The following is a 21,124-nucleotide window of genomic DNA, read 5'->3' as shown; positions in this document are numbered from 1 at the left end:
GAAACATCATACCGTTATAATCTTATCTTCATTGTCACAAGTATTCAAATCTCTTGAGAAGGCAATGATTGTATGTGTATTATTTTCCATGCCATATTCAAGCCGATAATCCTGATGGTTATCCTTAGTCAATTTTCCATCAAAGTTCAAAGTATTATAATCCTTTTAAGACACAAATAATGATAAATTGAGATATTGTGCTGCAAACTGCAGAATTTCACATTTGGGAAAATACACAGTGCTGCGGTACCGTCTATAATTCAAATTAATAAAACAGAACAATTCCTGTACTATCCTACAGTCTCAAATTTCTGAGCTCCTCCATTCTGCCAAATTACATGTCTTAATTTTCATATTTCTATCACTGATGCAGTCATCATTTGCTTCAGCCACATTCTGGATCATCTCCATCACCAGCCTCCCTCCCCCAGCCATCTCTCAACTTCTTCTTCCTCATTTAAATGCTCCATTAAATAGACCATTTAAATTAAGCATTTGATAAATTGTTCAATCTCACATGTGGCTTTATGTCCAATTTTGTTTGATAGCCACCATTTGAAGAATCTTGGGAAGTTTTATTAAATTAAAGGTAAAAGGGTAAAGGTAACTGTTCTATTATTGTCACTTAATACTACATTTAGAATGTAACATACATTAAATTTTTTCACTTTTTTCCACCATGAGGCGGACAGAGAGTTGCCACTTTGTCCAGCGTCCCTCACAGAAATCTACAGGACCAGATGTGCCTTGGTGGTCTCACCTCCAAGTACTAACCAGTCCTGAGCCTGCTTAGCTTCTGAGATCAGATAATCTCAGGCGTATTGATATAAATCTTAAGCATAATTATTGCAAGGAACAACTCTTTGCTCCATAGTAATTAGGTTTACCAACTTTTACAATTTTTTCTTACATATTCTCAATGCCACTATATAAATTTTCTTGGAGTAATTTTCTCACAAGACAATATGTATCAAAGAAGATTTTAGGAAAGTGTCTACTGCTTTATAAATTCTATAAGATATGCTAAGGCATAATTCCATCCTTCAATATTAAATAGTACGTAATTTCTCTCTTATATCCCGAATAGTACTTAACTGCTACATTTTGAGGGTGTATATTTTACAACTTTTGTCAGGCGAGTCACCTGAGGTGAAACTTATTTAACATATTTTTTTAAATGTCATCGAATTTCAAAACCGTTGTTTGAAATCAGCACCAATCTTTGGAATCAAGTTATTACTTTCTTTACTCAGAGCCAATAGTTCCATGGTTGGAACTATTATCTTTAATTCATATTGTAAGTCAATGCTTTGGATTGATTTCATTGCTCTAATTATCAAACTTTCAAATGCAACTGTTTATTAATTCTTGTTCCAGAGTTATTTAGAAATATCATTAAGTTTATATTTTGCTTATATTTAGTCAAAAACATACTAAACCAATACATAAATGCCAGCATTTGATAATCCAGAAAGGGGAATTGAGCATGCCATTTCTGATCAATGCACACAATAAAAATTCTCAATATCCTTCATCAAACATTGAACTTTGTAAAGGACATTTTGCATGCTGAATTGCTTAACTATGTTAAAACAAATAGGACTGCATAATAAAAAGGTCAAAACCTGTGGTGTAAGTATTCTCAGATGGTGAGTGTTCTCAGTCAAGGGAAACATTAGAAATTGAAAGCTTAAAAGCTGTGGCCAATATCAAGGCAAGCTTGAAAAGCCAATTGGTTTATTCCTACTCTGACTGTCTTACATTCTACAAGATGCACAGGGAGACAATGGGAAACTGATATTGGGGCCAAGACTTACTGAAAAGAAGGATCTTTTGTCCTTATTCATATCCTGCAGCTCCCCCATTGTCTGGGAATGGAAAAAGAACTTCTGCAAATTCCTTGATGTAAGGGGCTGTGGAAAATACTTCCCCAACTCTCTTAATATATTGGTCTAGGAGAGCTTTTCCTGCACTTTCTAGACATAGATACTCCAAAAATGGAAGGCTAGGGCACATTCAAAAATGGAAGGCTAGGGCACATTCACTGATCCATAGAGAGGCATCCCTGTAAGTGTAAAAATATGAGGCAAACAGGTTCCTTACTTCTTGGTGCTTAGAAAAATGAGAAGCAACCTTACTGAAACTTAAAGAGTTCAAATTTATCCAAGGTTTTGTTTTGCCAAATACTGCCTCAGAGAAAATATACCTTGTCTTAAATATCTGCAAGGCCCTAATTTATGTTATGGAAGGTCTTGATGCCTGCTTCAGATATGGCATCTGCATCATGTTATCTTATACTTCTCAATATAGTTGGAGAACTGTGAAAATGCCATGTGATTTTTCACCATCATATTTGGGATAATGTACACTGGCTGGCATTAAAAAGGAACAGCAATGTTAAATTTAAGGTTCATTTCTGCTGGAAAGTAAAGTGAGGTGTAAGTAGGAAGAACTTGTTTTGAGTTTGATTGCAGTTGCACTGTAAGTATTTAAATTTTCCAAGTTAACAGACCCACTCAAACATTTTTAAACAATGCATTTTTAACAAAATATTTGAAATGATTTGATCACCTTGAACTGTGATTACTATTTCCATCTTGCTGTAGGATGCAATGCGCTTCACAGTGACTGATCCATTCAGGTTGCTTCTTCTCTCTTTACAGAATCAATCACTTACTTTACTGTGCTTCTCTTACATCTACTGCCAAAATCACCAACTCCAGTTCCTTTTCAAACTGATCTTACAGTCACATCTGAACATATTCACCATGTTATTCTTCTCTCTGAGTAAAATGTAGCCAAATAATCTCCCCCCCCCCACCACCCCCCGCCCAAGTATCCTAACTTTGCTCCATCTAACCATATTTTGGGTGCTCCCCATCCCACACCAACTCCCTTATTTATGAAGTGCATTATTTCTACTTTGCAATTGCAAGCCAACATGAGCAATTTCATGGTGACCATCTCTTTCCCACCCTCTAATGAGCACCATTCATCTGGCAGTTTGTCAGTATTTCATCCCCTCCTTGCTCGTCTATCATAGTTTCCATTCCTATTTTAATGCATCCTCACCAGAAACCTTCCATACAACAGCAAAATTCATTGTCCACGAGTGACCTCAAACAGTATTTCCACAATCATCACCAACCAATCACAAACTCCCTCCCCATAATCAAAGTTTCTGTGGCCTCTCCACCAAACCACAAATTCATACAGTGATGCATCATTTCCAATTTCACTTGCTCACAAGTAAACTAACCCAGCTTTCCATTGTACAGTGAAACAGACAGTGACAAATAGGTCAACCTTTCCCATGTTGTTTTATTTGGATGATTTTTCTTGGTTATCCCAGCCAATCCCCTAACAATTCAAGCCTCAAAAACATCCCTTGAAATGTTGCAAACATCATTGATGAGCTTTGTATTTACATTTTGAAGACAAGCCTATAACAACAGTGCAAAGAAATGATCTGCTATGTCAGGAAAGACCAATTTCTTACTCATCAATATTGCTGATCAAAACTATCTGTACTCTAAGAAAATATAAATGGAGTGTACAAGCTTCATACAATCTGAGGACCTGCTACACAATGTCATTCATGAATGGCAGACTTGATCATTAAGTTTCAGTAGCATACGTACAAACAATGATTTTCAAGCTGCCCCTCCCCCCCCCCAAACTTTTCCACCTTTCCCTATGCCATAAGTGCTCTGTGATGAGTAAGGGATAACTTAAGGTGGTATGTGAGTGGGAAGGGAAGGTTGAGAACCACTGCTCCAGACCCAATTATTACTGAATTATTTTGCTTGAGAGAAATTGTCATTGGCCCATTTCCTTTGGAGATGTGAAATGGTGCACATAACGAGTCAGTCAGGGACGATTAAAACAGTGATTTTCAACCTTTTTTTCCCACTCACCTACCACCTTAAGCAACCCCTTACCAATCACAGAGCGCTTATGGAATACTTAAAGTGGTATGTGAGTTTGAAAACCACTGCGTGAGTAATACATACCCATAAACCAGTCAATTTCTACAGGAGTGTTTCAAGGGTATGTGATCAATTTACAAATGCAAGATCTTTCACCATCGGTTCTGACTCCTAGTTATGTTGTCAAATCAGATGTGGTAAAAAGATCCCTAATCTTATCCCCCCACCCCCTTCAATCTTCGACGTCCAGTGCCATCATCAATTTTCATGCGATAAATATTGATCAGGACAACAGGCATAACTCCCTCAACATAATCCCATGGATTTGGAGAAACTCGGCAGGTTACGCAGCATCCACTGGAAAGAAAGGAGAACCTCGAATACAATATCTCCAGTTCACGCCGGGAGGGGCTGCCTGCCCCGATACGCAGCCCCCGGATGAGGTGGGACCCTCTGACTCCGACCAAAGTGCTGCCCGTGGAGCGGAGACGGATCTGATCTCTGGTTCTGAGCAACAGGACCACTCGCTGTCGCAATTGACTGGAGTCAATTCGCTCGGGTGACGGGTTTGGGCCAGAGCTCCAGCTTACCTGGAGATAAGGGCGCCCATTGGCGACCCCTCCAATGACCATGTCGGACTGAGCCATGGATCCCGTGGGGGAGATCCCAAGTCCAACATAGCCCTTGGTTTCCACTTCCACCTCGAAGACGATGCTTGCATTGTCGTGCTTCCACCTGAAGTGATACTTGCCGTCTGCATCCAGGACGGCGTGGTGGCGGAAGGCTCGGCGTGCCCACGTGCCCGCGCCCCGGGGTGCGAGCAGCGGCACCAGCCCCGCCGCCAAAACAAGGCTCGGCAGGCAGCTCCACCCCATGCCGCCCGCTTGCTTCCCACACGCGACTTGAAAGTGCCTTCGAGTCCGAAAGGATCGGCGTTGGCGCGGCTCTCAGCCCCTCCCCGAAGCGGCGAGCATCCGTTCAAACCTTGTGGTCAAGGTCAAGGAGCCGCCGGTCCGGCTCTTGCCGCAGCTTGAAGCCGGGGCAGATTGGCCGAGAGTTGTTCAAGCCCCTGCTGGCCGTGCGCGACTGGACGCCAGCGGCGCTCTCTCCAAGCCTGGCGTGTGCGAGTGAACAACGCTGTCAGTGAAGGCAGGACTTGCCCCGTCGGGCAGAAGTGGGCATGCTCATTCTGTGGCTCCTGTCAAACTCGGCCCGGCTCCTGCACACTCACAAGTTCGCGCAAGAGAGAAGCTCAGGAGGTTCAAACTCCCATCAGGTGGCAGAAAGCTCAGCTCCTTGCCACTACAGTACAGGTAATCGGGTCCGGACACTCACCCGCTTAGAGTAGAGCAAAACAATAGAAGGCATTCCATTCACAGCAAAGCATTGATCTTTGAATTAAGTGCAAATTACTCTTGTCATTGAAATAATATGGGAATCAAAGATCTTAACCTACTCGAGAATTTAGGGTTTTTTTCCCCCTGAAACCAAGAGGTTTCTGAATTCCTTGCGCTTTGGCGATTAGACTCTCTCCCTGAGGCTGCCTGATCCTATCAGTACCGTCCTGTTTAGAATTGCCATTGATATTTGCAACAGCTCATCTTTGTGTCTCCATAAACAAGAACCCCTCTATGCGCCCGCAGCTGTGAGACGTCCCCATGAATAACTGGCTCCATGTGCTCCATTGTTTTTCTTCTCAAGGCCAATGTAAAGTTCACTGGGGCATCGCATCATTCTTTTTTTTAAAGCCTATTTTGAGTTCAATATTCGAATTCACTCAAAGACGCATGATGAATATTCGATTTTTGAGTCGCCTCTTTTACCCCCTCCATAAATCTTCGTCCGCGAAGCCAAGCCAAAGAAGAATGTTATATAGAGAATTTAGGTTAAAATGACTTAAGTTAAAATGTGATGATTAATCATAAACAGGGAAGCCAGAACGGACAGGGAGTTTACTAGCAGTCAAGGACAAAAGGTTCTGCTGAATATGGTTTTTTTTAAACCTATCTTTTCATGGTCATAGTGAGAGACATGCAGGAGACAAAAGATTGATAAGAAGGGTGAGAAACAGAATTTAGTGTATGTAGAGTTCACAGCGTACGTAACGAACGTGATAATTAAAAATGCAGTTATACTTAGAATGCTTTTGCAATACTAACCAATTAAAACAGTATTAATAAGAAGGGGAAGGGCAAACAATAAGGGTATAAAAATCAATGCACTGTATGTATCGGGGCTTAACTGGTGAGAAACCAGTTGAGTCCAACTCTGCAGACTTGTAAATAAAGCTTGTCGTGTCATCAGTTTTAAAGAGACTCATGTGTGAGAAGTTTTATTTCTGACAAATGGGGGCTCGTCCGGGATCTACACTCCGGCCGTGAGGGGAGGCGAAAAGAGGGACATCGGAGGCGGTGCACCCCGCTGAGTTCAGCAGCTCCTAGTCCCTTGCTCGTCGCTTCGGGCGGCTTGAGCGAGTGGTATCCGGACAAGGTGACACGACAAGGCGGAGAGGAGAAGGGTGACGGTTCAATCCCCGAGAAGACACCGGTAAGTGACGACTTACGATTGTGGTGTGGGGATTGGGTAACAGGTGTAACGGGATACACCTGTTTGGATAAAAAACCTAACGTAATAGATCAGGTATAGATCTTTTGTCGTGGCGTGAGGACCCTGTCGTGGGACTCTAGGATAGACCCCAGGGAAACCTCGGCGGTAACCGAAGGAGGGACAGTACCTCCGACGAGGCGTCTGAGAAGAAGGGAGTAGGGTCCAGAACGAGAGGGTCCTCAGCAACGATAAACAGATCTAGGTGGGAAAATGGGAGGATCAAAATCTAAGGGCTCATCTGAAAATTCAGGACAATTCCTGGGAGTTCCCCTTGACAGGCCTTTGGGGAGAATGTTTGAAAATTGGGATAGTAAAAGATATCGAGACAAAAACAAGAAAAAGATGGTCCAATATTGTCTCCTTTGGTCGAAACAACCTATTAAAGGTTCCTCGGTCTGGTGGCCGAAATTTGGATCTGATGAGGATTGGGTTAGACAAGCATTAAACATATATGTAAATTCGAGACCAAAGGTGAATCAAGAAGAGTCAGCATATGTATTTTGTTGGGTTCCCTGGCCAGGATCCTTAACAAAATGTTTTAAATTGAGGGTAGCGGGAGAAAAGAAATGGGAACCTCTGGACAACCTTCCCCCTCCTTATATTCCCCCCGTGCCTACTGCGCCCGAGGAAAGCTTATTACCGGAGGGGAAAGGTGATGAATCTGATTGCCCCGAAAGGGGCCGGGAAAAAAAGGATGAATTAAGGGAGTCGGACCCTAAACTTCCACCGGTAAACCGACCCTGGACAAGATCCCAGACTGGTCCAGGACCATCAAAATTTTCAATAAGCCTAAATCCCCTGAGGGAAGTTCCTATGGGAGGACCGGGAGGGGGAACGGGATATGTGAATGTTCCCCTAACTAGTACAGAGGTGCGGGGATTTAAGAAAGAAATGAAAAAGTTATTAGAAGATCCTATAGGACTGGCTGAACAGCTTGACCAATTCCTGGGACCAAACACATATACGTGGGAAGAGATGCAGGCAATAATGGGAACATTATTCTCACCCCAGGAGAGGCAGATGATTCGACGGGCTGCCCTCCTCATGTGGGAATATGAACAACCTGGGGACCCCAGACCCCATGAACAAAAATATCCCTTAAATGAACCCAGGTGGGACAAACGAACACCCGAGGGATTGGCAAGTATGAGACAATATAGAGAGTGGACAATTAAAGGGATACGAGAGGCTGTGCCAAAGGGTCACAATTTCACCAAGGCATTTGGGAACCACCAGGGGAAAGACGAGTCCCCTACTGATTTTTTGGAGAGGGTGAGAAAGAATGTCCAACAGTATGCGGGCGTGGACCCTAGTACACCAATGGGTGAACAGCTTATTCGAATTGAATTTGTTTCCAAATCATGGCAGGACATTAGAAAGAAACTAGAAAAGGAGGAGGACTGGAGCGAAAAACCCCTAAGTGACCTGTTAAAAAAGGCGCAAAAAGTATATGTGCAGAGAGAAGAAGAAGATCAAAAGAGGGCGACAAAGGTTATGGTACAGACTATCCGACAGATGAATGCTGAATCCAGAGGGGAAAGAAAACAAAACCTTCCTCTAAACAATCCAAGATATCCAAGAGAGGGAAGACCCCGGAGGTTCGTTAAGTGCTATTACTGCAATGAGGAAGGACACTTTAAGAGGGAATGCCCCCGATACAAGAGGGAATTGCGTGCCCTCGAACTTATGGAAGAAGATTAGGGGTGTCAGGGGTTCCAAATGTTAGGGACCAAATATAAGAGGGAACCCCTGGTAAAACTAAAAATTGGTCCCAAGGGAGAAGAGGTGATGTTTATGGTGGACACAGGAGCGGAACGAAGTAGTGTAATAACTGTGCCAATCGGAACTGAGCCTGTAAAAAGTAATTTGACAATTTCTGGGATAGAAGGGGCTCCCAGAATGGTATCAATAATTCCCCAAGTAACAGTGAAACTGGAAGAAAGAGAAGGGGTACAAGACCTCTTGTTATTACCGTCGGCTGGATTTAACCTCCTAGGAAGGGACTTACAGGCTCTCCTAGGTTTGGGTGCTCTCCCTGTGGACGGAGAAGTGCGAGTCCACCTCTGCGCTTTAAAGGAAGAGGATGAACGGCAGATTGACGAGAGAGTCTGGTATAAGGAGGGAAATCGAGGAGGTCTGGACATCCCACCTTTACATGTCACATTAATACCAGGTCATCAGCCGGTAAGGAAACGTCAGTATCCTATTTCTTTGGAAGGGAGAAAAGGGCTACAGTCGGTAATTGAGACTTTAATACGAGACGGACTATTAGAAGAATGCATGTCACCTTATAACACCCCTATACTCCCAGTGAAAAAGTCAGATGGATCCTATCGCCTAGTTCAGGATCTAAGAAGTTTGAATGCTATTGTTCAGACCCGCCACCCAGTGGTGCCTAATCCCTATACTATTATGAGTCGGATTCCCCCAGACCATGAGTGGTTTAGTGTTATCGACTTGAAGGATGCCTTCTGGACGTGTCCATTAGAAGAGGAAAGTAGAGATATGTTTGCGTTTGAATGGGAAAATCCATGGACAGGTAGACGGAGACAGTTTCGGTGGACTGTATTGCCCCAAGGGTTCACTGAATCTCCAAACCTGTTTGGACAAATGCTAGAACAAATCCTGGTGGACTATCCACAATCTGATGATTCCCAACTAATGCAGTATGTGGACGATTTACTATTATCAGGACCCAAGGAACAAGAAATGAGGGGAGATACAATTAGACTCTTGAATTATCTGGGGAAAAAGGGTCTACGGGTGTCCAGGAACAAGTTACAGTTTGTTGAGAGAACTGTGATATATCTGGGACACCAGATAAGTAAAGGACAGAAACGGATTACCCCTGAACGGATTGCGGGAATCACTAGAATGCCGTTACCCCATAATAAGAAGGAAATAAGACAATTCCTGGGACTCTTAGGTTACTGTAGGTTATGGATAGAGGACTACTCAGCTTTGGTGAAGTTTATGTATGAAAAACTGACAAATGAAAATGAATATCCATTGAAATGGACCCAGGAGGAGGAGGGATGGTTCGAGGACTTGAAGCATCGCCTGACACGAGCCCCAGTACTCACTCTGCCCTCTTTAAAACAGCCCTTCCAGCTATTTGTCACTCATAACCAAGGAACAGCTGTGGGAGTTTTAACACAGGAAAAAGGCGGTCAGCGACACCCAGTGGCTTTCCTTTCCAAAATGATGGACCCAGTGTCTCGCGGATGGCCGACGTGTATCCAGGGAGTAGCGGCTGCTGCTCTGTTGGTAGAGGAAGCACGTAAACTTACTTTTGGAGGAAAGATGACTGTGTACACCTCCCATTCTGTGAGTGTTTTATTAACACAAACTGCCCATCGATGGCTGACTGATTCTCGCATATTAAAGTATGAAACCATTTTAATGGTCGGAGAAGATCTACAGTTTGCAAAGATTAATAGCTGCAACCCAGCTCAGTTTTTATACGGCAGTGAAACAGAGAGAGAGGTGGAGCACGACTGTGTCGAGTTGACAGATCTTCAGACCAAGACCCGAGAAGACCTTTGCGATACTCCGCTGGGAGAAGGATATGAATTCTACATTGACGGCTCCGCCAGATGTGTTGACGGAATGAGAAGAAGTGGATATGCTATAATAGAAGGAAATACTTGGAAAGTAGTAGAATCCACGAGACTACCCGGAAGCTGGTCAGCACAATCCTGTGAACTATATGCCTTGCAGAGAGCCCTCAGAATACTGGCAAAGAAAATTGGAACGATTTACACAGATTCCAAATACGCATACGGGGTAGTGCATACCTTTGGTAAGATCTGGAAGGAGCGTGGTCTAATTACATCAAGAGGAAAGGAATTGGCACACGAACAGATGATTACTCTGACTTTAGAAGCCTTGACATTACCCCAGGAAATAGCAGTGGTCTACATACCAAGCCATCAGAGGGGAGATACCCCGACAGCAATTGGAAACAGACTGGCTGATGAAGAAGCCAAAAGGGCAGCCATGCAACAAGAAGTCCGTTTGCTGACCTTAATCCCAATAAGGCAAGGCATAAAAAAGGCTCCCATTTTCACTACTAAGGAAGAAAAGGACATGGCTCAGCTGGGCGCAAGCCAGTTGCCTGATGGAACATGGAAGACACCAGATGGAAGAATGGTTCTAAATAAAGAAATAACTCGCAATATTTTAAAACACCTGCATCATCAGAGCCACTGGGGCACCCAAGCCTTATGTGACACAGTGCTTCGAGAATATGTGTGTAAGGGAATCTACACCTTGGCCCAACAGGAGGTGCAGAATTGTCACCTATGCACAAAAATTAATAAGAAGGTAATGAGGACAGGGACCATGGGAGGTCAACCATTAGCCATACGCCCTTTTCAACGTATCCAGATCGACTTCACAGAGTTACCTCAAGTCCAAAGATGGAAATATCTGTTGGTGATAATATATCACTTTACCCGATGGGTGGAAGCCTTCCCAACAGTAAATACTACAGCCTCTACAGTAGCTCGCTTCCTCCTAGAGCAGATAATCCCCAGATATGGTATAATGGATTCTATAGACTCAGACAGGGGTCCACATTTTTCTTCAAAAATCCAACAATTGATTTGTAATGCATTACAGGTCTCTTGGAAATTACATACCCCTTGGCATCCACAAAGCTCAGGGAGGGTTGAACGTATGAATGGAACCCTAAAAATGCAATTGACAAAATTAATGGTGGAAACTAAAATGCCTTGGATAAAGTGTCTGCCCCTGGCTTTATTGAGAATTCGTACTGCCCCACGAAAAGATGTAGGGTTGTCCCCCTATGAAATGATGTTTGGGCTTCCCTTCTGGAGTACAGTTGAGGGGTGTCCCACCTTGGGGGAAGGGGATATATTTGTTAGGAACTATTTACAGGCACTGTCACGCTCTCTTGCAGATTTACGAAAGAGAGGACTATTGGCACAAACACCGCCTTTAGACTTTTCTTTACACAAAGTGGAACCAGGAGACTGGATTCTCATCAAGACCTGGAAAACTGAAAAACTCCAGCCCCAGTGGGAAGGTCCATACCAAGTTCTCTTAACTACAGAGGCTGCAGCACGAACAAGAGAGAAGGGGTGGACGCACGCATCCAGATTTAAGGGACCTGTAGAGGCGCCTCAGGACCCTGATACGAACTCAGATTGGACTTGTGTTCCTGGAGAAAAACCTCTTACCTTACGATTTCGCAGAAAGACTTGATTCACAATGTTATTGTTATGTTCTTTGATTTTTCTTAGTTTGCCTATGTCTTTATCAGGTGTGAAATGTAAGAAATGCAGAGACACAGTGGTCCTGTTTCAGGACCACATTTGGGGAAGAAAGGAAGGTAATTTCATTTCCCATACCTCAGTTCCTGAGAAATGCTGGGCAGAAAATACCACCCAACATCCATATACCCCTTGTGTGGAAAAAGAAGGAAATAATATGGGTCATTATATACAGATTCCTAATACCACTCCTTTCCCACTTAACGGTTGGAAGGGTGACTCAGGCCCACCATGCCCTGATGGACTCTGGTTTTGCATACACCAGCGTACTGTTCCAATGAAAAGTTCCACTCCACACTCGAAAATGCCTGTCCCTTTAAGACAGCCGGACTTAGTTCGAGTCCATCCAAATAACCATGTAAGTTTCGGTAATGCAGTTGGGGGAGATAACCTTTTTGTAGATCTTGCAACTAAAATTGCAGGAACTTTTAATGCAACCAATTGTTGGGTCTGCGGGGGTCCACGGATGTCAGAGCAATGGCCTTGGTGGGGGGAGCCCCTCAATTCATTGACCATGATTTCACGAATTTGGACAACTAACCGAACGAGATCAAGAGAAACTTGGTCTCTCTCTAACGTCCCCTCTGGTTTTTATTGTCTCTCACGAGCCGGCAAATACCCAGTAGGAGAAAGTCCCTGCAAAGCTGTATGGATTCGCATTTCGCCTGGTATTTTCACTTGGTTTGCAAGGTGAGCCTGGTGGGCACTCTAAGTGCACCTAACTAAGGTAGTGTAGTTGGACATAACAACTGACACTTAACGTAACAACTGAGACTTGTGCTAGGACATTTTTATATACCTGGATGGCACGTTTTGGGTTACCAGTGCATGTCAACTCCGACAGAGGCGCACAGTTTACTTTCGTACTTTGGGCCGCAGTGTCGCCCTCTGCAGCACATGACTTCATTTCACTACGTCCAACTACCCGCAAGCCAATGGGCTAGTGGAGCGCTTTCACCGGCACCTGAAGGAGGGTCTGTGAGCATGTCTCATAGGCCCCCAGTGGTTAGACGCACAGCCCTGGGTGATGCTGGGAATACAGACAGCTCCAAAAGAGAACTTGTAGGTTTCGTCAACTGAGCTGGTTTATGGCACGACCCTGTTAGTGCCATCTGACATTCCACCCCCACATGATGGTGCCAATACCATGGCATCAGAAAAATTCCAATGCTTGCGCCACCGTCTGGAGACATTGGCCCCAGTCCCCGCCACAACACATGGCCCACCACCCATGCACGTCCCAGCAGATCTTGACTCTGCGCCTTTTGTGTTTGTCCACTGCCCGACATGGGACACAGCTACAACATCCCTATATCGGACCGTAAAAGTGCTAAAAAAAACAACGGGTCCACCCTGCTGTTGGACATTGGGGGAAAACACAAGTTGTATACAAGGGACTGGCTCACACCCGACCACGTGGACACTGCCGAGCCAGTGCCATTTCCACTGCTATGTCGCTGTGGTCGCCCGGCAAAAAACCTTAAGACTCAGATTATCGTACCGGGGAGGATTCTGGGTAAGGTACCTAAGCAGCAGCTGGGGGGGTGGGGGGTGGGGCAGAGCTTCACATTCGAATCATTCCTGTAATGCTGACTGACCACAAATCCCATGGGCCAGCACTGAGATGGTGCTGGATCCCTCCACCTCGGGGACGAAGCCCGCAGGCTGAGAAATGTGTCAGGAGTGTCATGATATTATTTCCGGTTTCAGAACAGCCAAACCAGGAGTGACTTAAAAGTGATCTAAAAAAAAATTAAAACAGTTCTTTCCTGATTACTACTTAAGTCAGTGTTTTCCTTTGCAGCACTACCTTAAAAGGCACCACAGATAGTATCATAATACTGGGAGAATCAAGTAAAATTAATCTCTAACCCCTCGGTCATTGTGGGAGAATTAAAAACAAAGTGAAAAGACACAGTGCTATTTCATTCTCAGAACATTGAAAACCATTTCCATTAGATCTTGTTATAAATTCAAGAGAAAATCATTTGAGATAGCTAACTGGTTCAAATAATTAGATCCATCAGATTATTTATGACCAGCTGTGTAAGAGAATCCTTAGAGAATATTCTTTCTTTGGCTTGGCTTCGCGAACGAAGATTTATGGAGGGGGTAAAAAGTCCACGTCAGCTGCAGGCTCGTTTGTGGCTGACAAGTCCGATGCGGGACAGGCAGACACGATTGCAGCGGTTGCAGGGGAAAATTGGTTGGTTGGGGTTGGGTGTTGGGTTTTTCCTCCTTTGCCTTTTGTCAATGAGGTGGGCTCTGCGGTCTTCTTCAAAGGAGGTTGCTGCCCGCCAAACTGTGAGGCGCCAAGATGCACGGTTTGAGGCGTTATCAGCCCACTGGCGGTCATCAATGTGGCAGGCACCAAGAGATTTCTTTAGGCAGTCCTTGTACCTTTTCTTTGGTGCACCTCTGTCACGGCAAAGCAGCAGGTATGGATGGAATCCCCCCCAGAAGTCTGGAAGGCTGGCGGCAAAACTCTGCATGCCAAACTGCATGAGTTTTTCAAGCTTTGTTGGGACCAAGGTAAACTGCCTCAGGATCTTCGTGATGCCACCATCATCACCCTGTACAAAAACAAAGGCGAGAAATCAGACTGCTCAAACTACAGGGGAATCACGTTGCTCTCCATTGCAGGCAAAATCTTCGCTAGGATTCTACTAAATAGAATAATACCTAGTGTCGCCGAGAATATTCTCCCAGAATCACAGTGCGGCTTTCGCGCAAACAGAGGAACTACTGACATGGTCTTTGCCCTCAGACAGCTCCAAGAAAAGTGCAGAGAACAAAACAAAGGACTCTACATCACCTTTGTTGACCTCACCAAAGCCTTCGACACCGTGAGCAGGAAAGGGCTTTGGCAAATACTAGAGCGCATCGGATGTCCCCCAAAGTTCCTCAACATGATTATCCAACTGCACGAAAACCAACAAGGTCGGGTCAGATACAGCAATGAGCTCTCTGAACCCTTCTCCATTAACAATGGCGTGAAGCAAGGCTGTGTTCTCGCACCAACCCTCTTTTCAATCTTCTTCAGCATGATGCTGAACCAAGCCATGAAAGACCCCAACAATGAAGACGCTGTTTACATCCGGTACCACACGGATGGCAGTCTCTTCAATCTGAGGCGCCTGCAAGCTCACACCAAGACACAAGAGAAACTTGTCCGTGAACTACTCTTTGCAGACGATGCCGCTTTAGTTGCCCATTCAGAGCCAGCTCTTCAGCGCTTGACGTCCTGCTTTGCGGAAACTGCCAAAATGTTTGGCCTGGAAGTCAGCCTGAAGAAAACTGAGGTCCTCCATCAGCCAGCTCCCCACCATGACTACCAGCCCCCCCACATCTCCTTAGAGAATATTAGCCAACATTTAAAAGAGTCACTTTATTTTTGCAGACTACCCCTATTCGTTTCACAAGGGTGACCCTGAGCTTTCAGTAAGCTGCACTTTAATTCTTCATCTTATTCCCACACTGACATCCCTGTCATTGGCTTCTTAAACTATTCCAACTAAACTCAATGCAAGCTTGAGGAACAGCATCTGATCTTCTCACGAGGCAAGTTTTAGTTGTCAGGATTCAATGGTAAATTCAATTATTCAGATTTATTGTCAGAGTACATACATAACAACACATACAACCCTGAAATTCTTTTTTCATGTAGGCGCGGCAGAATTACCATTAATTGGTGGTGCAAAAACACAAGGTAAACATATAAACAAATTTCATTTTGAATCACAATTAACCAATTTTTACGTAAGGTCATCAACCTATAATGTTAGCTCAGTTTTTCTTTCCACAGGTGCTGTCTGTCTACCTTACTCTGTATTTCCAGTATTTTTTTTTATATATCACATTTTCAGTTATTTCCAGGTATTTCATTCATGTCCAGCATTGATTTTATTAACCCCTTTCATTATTCCTCTTTCATCTATCCATTTGCTTTTCTCTAGATAAATATGCAATTATCACCCTTCTTCACCTCAATCCACCATCCACGGCAACAACCTTTTCTTGGTCTCCACTCCATTCTAGATATTCTCCTCATTCTCTTAACTTCTCCTCCTCTGATGGTTATACTTTACCTCTATCTCAGTCCCTTCTCCAGGACTCAAAGCCAATATTTCCTTGCAGGCACCACTGCTAGTTCAGAGTCAGAGGTGATGGCAGTTCATGGTTCCTATGCTCACTTAGGCCAAGGAAATCTTTGGATGTAACTTCATAGCACGAGACTTGAAAGAGCCACTCATTGCTCCTCTTGCCAGAGCTGCCACCAATCCATAAAGATCATTATGTCAACAACAAAGCTAAACAGCTGTGGATGAACAAAGGTTCCAATTTAGATAGTCTACGGTGTTATCTTTTTATCAGCAGAAAATTTTTATTGTATAGACAGCTTATCCATTGATTCTTCAATGGGCATTTATCTGGCCTTAGGAACAAGCAATGATTTGCAATTTCTAATAGCTCAAATAATTCAACATTGCAAATGGATCTCTTTCTTTCATATTTCCATGATGTGTCCTCTCACCCCCACCAATTATTTAACCTTATTCATTTTCCCATACAACTACAGGAGATGAAACACCTGTCTTTCACCCCTTCCCTTATCATTATTTGGAGACTCAAACAGTCCTTCTGGATGAAGCAGCAATTCAGTTTGTTACAGAGTTCTGAGTTGTGTATTGGCCTATGTGTTGTGTGGTTTTATGTTAAAAAATGACAGTTTGCCTTAGAGAGCCAAGGTGAAGGTGGACTGCTGAGAGAGTAGGAGAGAGACTGAGCATGTGCAGAAAATGATCTAAAAATTTCTGGACTTGGATGATAAACCACCACTGGGTGGTGCTGTGGAGTGGAAGAAGGTCCAAAGCATGAGTCATGGTCTGGAGGTCAGTTTAGAATGTTGGGATTTCAAAAAGGATGAACATTCCAAAGGCAGCCAGAAGGATCCGGACCAAGCCAGTGGTTCCTCTCTCTGCAAGAAACACAAGACAACTTCGAATTTTGTGTTCTCTCTCTCAAAGATCTTTTGGCTTCAGTTTACCAAACAAACTGAATTTTGTTGATGATCTTTGCTTCAGTTGAGATCAAAGTTTTGTGAGTCTTGTGTGTTTTGTATTTGTTTTGTATCTAAGTTTTTCTGTGGGCTGGTTGGAAATATAACTTAGACTTTAATTACATATGTTATATTTAGGCTGGGAATTTATTAGTTTTACACTGTTATAGAAATTTGCAATAGTAACCAGTGGACATTGTTATAAAAGGGGGGGATTTTGAATTAAAGTTTGAAGGTGAATTTTTTGTTAATAAAGTAATTATTCATCTTTACCCCTGTGTGCTATGCCTTCTTTGTGATTGCTGGTTTGATCTTGTAACAAGCTGCATTTCTTCCAATCTATTGTTCTGTAATCAGTATTTACAGTGCAATCTCTTCTACATTGTAGAAACCAACAGGGTGATTGTTATGCAGAGGACATAGGAATGACTGTGAGCTCTGGTGGTATGTCCCTTTAATTTCTCATCTCACTCCCACTCTGATACGTCCATTGTCTCTTTCACTGTTTCAACAAAGCTCAATACAAGCCAAGGCAGATTGAAACCTTCCAGACCAATAATGAATTCTCTAACTTTAGGTAACTTCTTCTTTCTTGATTAGAACTGGCCATTTCAATTACTGTATTTGATGGCATATGACCCACATTTTTCCACCCAAAATTGGCTCAAAAATACTCCCTAGGTCTTGTATGTGAAGGTGAAATTGAGCAGATCACCAGCTATTTGCCCATCTTCAAGAAGAACGTAAAGGTGTTGCAGCTGTCCAGGAAATGGGCCCACAGCTTCTTAGACCACCTTTCTTCATTTGGCCTTTGCTTTCTGGAGCCACTGTTCACTTCCCCCAGTGAGAACATTGACCACAGTGGCATCCGCCAGTAGCGCAAGATTGTCCGGAGCCACCACCGCCCCTCACTTCCCCTGGTGAGAAGGATGACCATGGCTGCCCCTGCCAGCAGTGCAAGACCATCCAGAGCCGCCGCTCACTCCCCCCATTGAGAAAGCTGACCACAGCGGCCCCCGCCAGCAGCGTAAGACCATCTGGAGCCGCTGCCACAACTCACTTCCCCGGCAAGAAGGTCAACCTCGGCAGCCCCCACCAGCAGACCAAGAGTTGCTGGAGGAACCTGTTCACAAATGTACCCATAAATATACTAAAATTTCTTAATATTCCCTACTGAAATGGGGGTGGGGGGGCTTATATGCCCATGGGTCTTAAATGCCATCAAATACAGTACTCATTATTTTGTCTCAGCTTTACTTATTCCATTACTATATTTAGCCTGTTGGACATGTCCCACAGCCTTACTATTAGTAACATTCACCACTGGAATAAAAAACACACTGATTCTGCTACAAAACTAATTTTGTCTCACCCTTCACAGATATTTTCTTTCTTCTCACATCATCTCTGCTATTGAAAATTATCTCGTATCCTCTTTTTCACAGTTTTAATGAAGAGTCTCATAATTGAAAATATGTTCCACTTTCCATAGATACTGCCCCGACCTGCTGAACTTTTTCAGCATTTTCTGTTTTTTTTTAATTTTACATTTCTAGCATCTGAAGTTTTCTAACTTCAATTTTTGATTTTTATTAACCTATCAATCAGCATGTGCTTGGGATTTGGGATTGGGGAAACTTATGGAGTCAAAGATAGTATGTGCAAACTCCACACAGAAAATACACGAGGTCAAGGTTTCAGCCCAGGCCTCTGTGAGGTAGTAACATTATTTGCTACATTACTGCGTCACTATTATGAATTAGTTATTCAAATATTTGGGATTTTTCCCATAAAGTATGCAAATATAGTAGTACTACTTGAGATTATTAAAGCAATTAAAGAGTTAGAATAATTTTGCAGTAGAGCAACCATTGATTATATTTTATATTGATCTCAATATCAGATATAAATTGACAAAATTATTTCCTGTTAGTTTTCTAAATTTGCTGACAAATTAATATCTTTAAGAGAAAGTCCATTTGGATGCATCAAAAACCTGTTGCTTCATTTTAACAAGCTTTCATCTTTATCTGGAGTTTTAGAAATGTGTACAATATTGTCTGGGAAAGCATAGGGTATTTGTTTACCTTGCATTCCTCTGGCATGGTTATGGCAGACTCCTGGGTGTTCAATGTGGTGAGTCTGCAACTCTGAGTAAGATATCCATTCCCAGATGGTGTTATGTAAGGAGGAAGTTCAAAGGGTCCGAGAAGCAATGAGTCCAGACACAATGGTGGCTTTTCTGATCAGTTTTGCGCAGGAGAGGTCACATGATCCCCCTAACACCACAGATGGATTCAACATCCAGGGTTACAACAACTTTCCACCAATATATAGTTTAAAGTTAGACATACACAGCACAGTAAAAGAATCTTTCAGCTCACGAGCCTGTGCCATCCAATTAATTTACCACCCCAGTTATGTTTTGAATGGTGGGAGGAAACTGGAGCCCCCAGGAAAAACCCACACAGACTGGGAGAATGTGCAAACTCCTTACAAACAGTGTGGAATTCAAATCCCTGTCCTGATTGCTGGCGCTGTAACATCATTTTACACTAACTGCTACGCTAACCAGGCTGCCCTGACTTACACTAACTGCTACACTAACCACACTGCCTGATTTATCTCCCTGATTTACAGGGAAACTTTTCATAGCTTTGAATAACACTCTTAATGTTAGCTGGCATCCAACAGATCCGATGCACTGGAGTAAACTGTTAGTTATAAACTCAGTGGCAAATGGAAAGATTTTTTAAAGTAAAATTAAATGGTGGTTTTTGAGAATGAGCAACACAAAAAAAGTTGCATTTATTTCTGATCCATTGTTGTTAGCAAGGAATAACAGCAGAAATAAATATTCTTCAACTGTACCTGTAATGGCTCTTGGACAATCATATTCTAACTCTTTTAATTTGCTATAATTGCTTTATCTGTTGAGACTTAATTAGAAAACAATAATACAAATTACATAATAGGCTTCAAACCATCTTTTTATGTTTTATGTAATCCACAAATATAGTGCACGAACAGGACATGCCTTCCAAAGCATTCAATATCCTGAATGGCACTTCCCTGTGTGTGGTAACATCAACCACAGTGTAATGGTGTTTCTGAACCACTCATATGAAATTCTATTAAATCTTTCTGATTTGGAAGTAATGTAGGGCATTCACAGGGAAAGAATTTATCATGGGTGTTTTAGTGGCAGATCCACATGGGACAGTGTATAATTTGAAAAAACCCAAAGAAGTTGGTAAAGACCATAAGACATAGGAGCCAAATTAGGCTATTTGGCCCATTGATTCTGCCCCACCATTAAAACCATGGTTAATGTACTTTTCCTCTCAACCCCCTTTTCCTGCCTTGTCCCAATAACTTTTGGCATCCTTACTAATCAAGAACTTATCAATCTCCACTCTAAATATATGAAATGACAGCCTCTGTAGCCCTGTATGGCAACAAATTCCAGAGATTTATCACTCTTTGTCTGAAGAAATTTCTCATCACCTCCATTCAAAAGGGACTTTCTTTTATTCTGAGGCTGTGCCCTCTAGTCTTGGACTCTCCCACTACTGGAAACATCTTCTCTATCCATCCCTTTCAATATTCAGTTGGTTTCAATGAGATTTCCCCTCATCAATATAAGCTCCAGCAAGTACAGTTCCATTACCATCCAACGCTCCTCAAAAGTTAACCCTCTCAACCCTGGAATCATTCTCATAAACCTCGTCTGGACCCTCTGCAACACCAGCACATCCTTCCTTGGGTATGGAGCCCAAAACTGCGCACAATACTCCATATCTGATCTGTCCAGTGCCTTATAAATCCTCAATATTATATGCTTGTTTTTGTATTGTATCCTCTAAAAATGCCTTTCTTACTACTTACATCCTGCACTATGACTCCCTTTGGAACTTCCCATTCAGAAAATAGTCTATGCCTTTATTCCTTGTACCATACTCTTCTATTTGCTTTATTCCATCTGCCAATTCTTTGCTCATTCTCCCAACCTGTCCAAGTCCCTCTGCAGATTCCCTGCTTCCTCAACACAGTCCACCCCTCTACCTCATCATCCATAAACTTGGCCATAAAACCATCAATTTCATCACCAAGATCATTTTCATAAGGCATGAAAAACATATGACACAATGCCAATCCCTGCTGAATGCCAATATTCATTGGTAGACAGCAAGAAAAGACCTCCTTTATTCCCACTCATTGCCCTCTGCCAG

The 21,124-nt window shown here is 43.1% G+C and overlaps 1 protein-coding gene across 4 annotated transcripts in view; it reads right to left on the bottom strand.

Moving 5' to 3' along the window:
* Positions 1–21,124, bottom strand: part of moxd1 (monooxygenase, DBH-like 1) — a 199,835-nt gene that overhangs the window by 65,547 nt on the left and 113,164 nt on the right. For 2 of the 4 annotated variants that reach the window (XM_069887034.1, XM_069887032.1), the window contains exons 1-2: positions 4,520–5,007; positions 13–162 (exon numbers count right to left, since the gene is read on the bottom strand). In XM_069887034.1, coding sequence (XP_069743135.1) covers positions 13–162; positions 4,520–4,804 — 435 coding nt within the window. In that variant the 5' untranslated portion in view covers positions 4,805–5,007. Of the gene's footprint in view, positions 1–12; positions 163–4,519; positions 5,008–21,124 lie in introns of those variants that run through there. The other 2 variants (XM_069887036.1, XM_069887035.1) reach the window with 1 other exon arrangement.

Source organism: Narcine bancroftii, chromosome 6 (genome assembly GCF_036971445.1).
Source record: "Narcine bancroftii isolate sNarBan1 chromosome 6, sNarBan1.hap1, whole genome shotgun sequence".
Lineage (NCBI taxonomy): Eukaryota > Metazoa > Chordata > Chondrichthyes > Torpediniformes > Narcinidae > Narcine > Narcine bancroftii.
This window is presented reverse-complemented; position numbering and strand designations above follow the sequence as displayed.